The sequence below is a fragment of the Phragmites australis genome, chromosome 6 (assembly GCF_958298935.1).
Source record: "Phragmites australis chromosome 6, lpPhrAust1.1, whole genome shotgun sequence".
Classification (NCBI taxonomy): Eukaryota; Viridiplantae; Streptophyta; class Magnoliopsida; order Poales; family Poaceae; genus Phragmites; species Phragmites australis.
Window position 1 is genome coordinate 1,978,891 of NC_084926.1, and position 3,910 is coordinate 1,982,800.

A 3,910-nucleotide genomic window follows, 5' to 3' on the forward strand; every position below is an offset into this window, starting at 1 on the left:
TCGAAAATTCCCGTTTCCCCCAAATCCCCCCTCTTTACCCCACCTCCCGTCGCGAGATCCTGCGCGCAGCGAAGCCGACGCGATGCCGCCGAGGAGGAAGCGGCGGGCGCCCCCCGCCAAGGCCCAGCCACAGCTGCCGGAGCCTTCAGTCGCCGACGCGCCGTTTCCGGAGCGTCTGAAACAGCTCAGCGAGCAAGAAAGTACGGCGCCCTAACAACCCCCTCCCCCTCCCTTCCCCACCTACGCTAGCAGAACGCGCTAAATTCTAGTCCTTGATTGATGCGTCTTGTAAGCATGTAGTTCGCCTTCTAGTTTCCTGAAGTTAGGCAAGATTGGGATCCGAAGGATTCCATTGCTGGGATGTATTTTGCGCGAGCTGTATGATTGATTATCGGGAATTTCGTCTCGCGTTGTCCAGTTTCTCAAGAGCTGCTGTTAGCGATTTTTTTCGGCAAAAATGCACAGGCAACTAGGTTAGCTATTTGAGTTCTGCTATTGACCGAATAATCACCGGAACATAGTGTTTTAGTGAAACGATCACACGGACATCTCACAGCACAAAGAACCTAATGGTAGGTTAAACAGTGGAAATGATTACTTTTATTGTTGCAGATTTAGTAGAGCGGCTTCAAATTATGATTTCTTAGCCCCCCCCCCCCCCACCAATATTGGATGCCAATATCCAATTTTCCTGTTGTCTTCCCAGTACCTCGATACATCAACAATGCATGGCATAGATGCACTGTTCACTGCATTTCATATCCAGTGTCCTCAATAAATAGGTGAACGTCGGATTGCTGCCGTGAGAGCTATCGCAGAAGCAGAGGACGAAAGCATACGTTCTCGGTTGCAATTGTTGCAGTCCTACCTGTCCAAGGAGCAACTAGATGCAAATGCCTTGGAATATTTTCGGGAGAGCTTGCCCAACCTATCAGCTGTCTATATTGAAAAGCACGATGAGATTGAGCTGAAATGGAATGACGGCGACAAATGTATAATTGGAGACCTTGTAGATGACAAGATTTTGCGAGCTTCGATTGCATCGTTGCCAACTGTCGGTGGCCTTCAATTCCCAGGGGATTCAGGTTTGAGCATGTTCTCGACCTATTGATGGTTTAATCACTTTATGAACCAACCAGTAAGCAGCCAACTTAAATTGTTTTATCACCTCGATTTGTGCAGTTGAGAAGAGCCTCTATGGGCGCAATAGTTTTGGTTTCAGTGATTTTGTAAGTATTTCTGCACATTGTGATACCGGATATTTCTGCTCTACCATTCATCAGTCTTATAAGTGTCTGTTGCTCTGAAGGCTTGGAGTGAGCTACCAGCAGGTCAAATGGCTGGAGCATCAGATGCTTTTCAGACACCTGGGGTTCGTATTTTTCTTCTTTCCAGTTTACACATTTGGTAAAACATTGTAACTCTGTCATATCCTGTTTGTTTAAACCTACCTTTTCGTTTTAACATAATCCTGTAACAGGCTGTGAGTAGCCGACTCTCCTTCGGCATGACACCCAAAACTGTAAGGTTACCCAAGAATGGTGAGATGCTCTTATCTGTTCATGGCTCACCTCTTGGGGTCTACAAAGAAGAAAATTTAGCAGCTATTCAGGGTATTTACCTTATTCTCTTGCTTATTTTCCTGATATCAGAAGCCTCCTTCAGTATGTTCCTGTTAACTAACCAATTTTTTTCCTTCCAGAATCTGGTAAAGGAAGTGAAGATGCTCCCTGCTAATGCACTAGATATATCTAGTAAGAAAGTTATGTGATTGATTCATCACAACATTTACCCACCTATCTTGATGCCGGTGATTATTTACACTGCAGGATGGTGCAAGCCCTCGAGTTCTTGACAAAATCCCGCTGGGACTGAGATACTGCCAACCGGTGGCTAGTCCAACGGTATGGCACCCATTTCTTATGGACTGTGGCTAACAATCATGATTCAAGTATCCCATGATCGCTTGGTTGATGAATCTGAAGTATGCACTAGATAACCAATGGCAGGAACTGATCTGAGGTCCAATCCTGTTCGGTGTATTGGCACCCTAGTTCGCAATGTACCATGACTTCAATGTATTTAGGTCATCCTTTGTGTAATTGGATGAACTATATTGTAGGATGCCGACTTCATTCACCAAATTTGTTGCATCAAGTACTAATAACAGTGTTGTCGCTAGCTTTGCTGCGAAGTCGTCTGCAAAATCAGTTGAAGCTCTTGTGCTGCCCTTGTTTGTTCAGTCAAAAGTGTATGGCCTATGAACGGAGGAAAAAGTTATGTGCTGCCTTCCACGCAACTCCACTCCATTCCGCCCCCTCTGTTTCCCAGCTTGTCTGAAATGAATCTGAATGTTCTATTGCGTTCCGTTACTTAGATATCAGTTAATATAAGAACTAAAGAATGTCCTCTCTCACAAGATTTTAGGAAATGTAAGGGTGTATTTAATGGGTTGTTCTGAGTTATTATTTAGTTTATTTTTCTTAATTTAATTAGTTGAGAGTGAAGTTCATTTGTTTAGTTTTGAATCAATGTAATGATGGGGAAAAAGTAAGTACAAAACTTGCTGTTGATCCTAGGGTTCGAAAATTCGTCGGTAACCGACCAAAACACGTGATAATCGGGCATCTCGGTCTGGCTCAGTTTCAGAAACCGAACGGTAACCGAATTTGAATTCAAAAAATTCATTTTAAAAAAAAATACTAAAAAAACTAGACACAATTCTAAGGCCTTCTGTGAAAAAAAATTCAAAAATAATGTCGTTTGCATCATATTCTATAAGGAGTAAGTTTGAAAAAAATAAAAAAAAAAGTTGAAGCGTGCGACTCAGTTATTAACTTATATTGAGGAAAAGTTTAACATGTAAACACATATTTTTCTTGTGTAGAACGTATCTTAAGAAGATCTTTAAAATTAATTTTATTTTATTTAGAGTTTTATTAATTTGTATATGATTTTTACAAAGTTCACAAGCATAAAGTGAATACGTTAAGAAATAACATTGCAATTAACTTTTTCATATCTACTATTATTTTTTCTACGTAAATCATAGTATAAATAAACTAATAAAAGTGGTTTCACTAATCTTTGAGGTGTGATAGGTGAATTATGAATTAATCTAATCACAACACATTTACACAATACTGCATGTTACAATAACTAATTCATGTATTTTTAAAAGACATATGATCATATAAGAAGACTAACAAAATTAGTTTCATGATATTTGGATTAGCAAAGAGTAAACTATGCATTTAACTTGTTTTACAAAATATATTTTCTCAAATAAAATTTTGAACTTTTTTATGAGTATAAATACTTTTATCGTGTAGATCATATTAAAAAAACCAACAAAATTTGTTTCACTTGATTTGAAGCTCAGATAAATTAGTTATTGATTTAAAAGATTGAGATAATTTTTTAGTTTTTTTGTTGAACTTCATTGAAAATCGAGAAAATCGCTCGATAAATCGAGAAAACCGAGCGGTTACTGAAAATGCGAAAATTCAAGAAAATCGCCCGATAAATTGAGAAAATCGCTCAGTAACCGGTTCAATTCGACCGATTACCGAGAGGTCAATTTCAATAATTTTTTCCTAAATTTTAAATTTTATCAAACAAATTTTATCCGAATTTTATTCAAATTTGAAACGGTTATCGTGGTTATGATGAATTTTCGGTAACTGCTGTAGCTTGATATAACTGTTGGGCTATCGGTAAGTTCAACCTTTGGTTGATCCCAAATTCCCAATCTTCCCGTTCTCCTACAGGATGGAACGGAAACCGTTTCCGCCGATGGTTGCCGGCTTACCGCACCGGTGCGTGCGGACCAGGCACGTGACGCAATCCAAACCCCGAACCGCACAATACGTACGCAACAGAGCCAGCGTGGTCGAACCCAACACGCAAC

General features: G+C 39.8%; 1 protein-coding gene across 3 annotated transcripts; it reads left to right on the plus strand.

Moving 5' to 3' along the window:
• LOC133920333 (uncharacterized) lies at positions 1 to 2,379 on the plus strand. Of its 3 annotated transcripts, XR_009910091.1 has the most exons (8): positions 1 to 200; positions 783 to 1,085; positions 1,183 to 1,229; positions 1,310 to 1,372; positions 1,481 to 1,613; positions 1,703 to 1,754; positions 1,830 to 1,904; positions 2,010 to 2,379. XR_009910091.1 is itself a non-coding variant. In XM_062364943.1 (7 exons), the coding sequence occupies exons 1-6, from the start codon at positions 83 to 85 to the stop codon at positions 1,735 to 1,737; spliced, it is 699 nt and encodes a 232-aa protein (XP_062220927.1). In that variant the 5' UTR covers positions 1 to 82; the 3' UTR covers positions 1,738 to 1,754; positions 1,830 to 2,379. The 3 variants fall into 3 exon arrangements, 1 of the variants encoding a protein (XP_062220927.1); XR_009910092.1 differs by having other exon boundaries at positions 1,703 to 1,904; positions 1,996 to 2,379; XM_062364943.1 differs by having other exon boundaries at positions 1,830 to 2,379.
• The last annotated feature ends 1,531 nt before the right edge of the window (positions 2,380 to 3,910 follow it).

Excerpts from the sequence above, each read along its gene's own strand:
- LOC133920333 (XM_062364943.1), top strand. The coding sequence starts at position 83 with ATGCCGCCGAGGAGGAAGCGGCGGGCGCCCCCCGCCAAGGCCCAGCCA. Across the intron at positions 1,230-1,309 it reads GTTTTGGTTTCAGTGATTTT|GCTTGGAGTGAGCTACCAGC; the intron begins GTAAGTATTTCT and ends GTTGCTCTGAAG. Across the intron at positions 1,614-1,702 it reads AAATTTAGCAGCTATTCAGG|AATCTGGTAAAGGAAGTGAA; the intron begins GTATTTACCTTA and ends TTTTCCTTCCAG.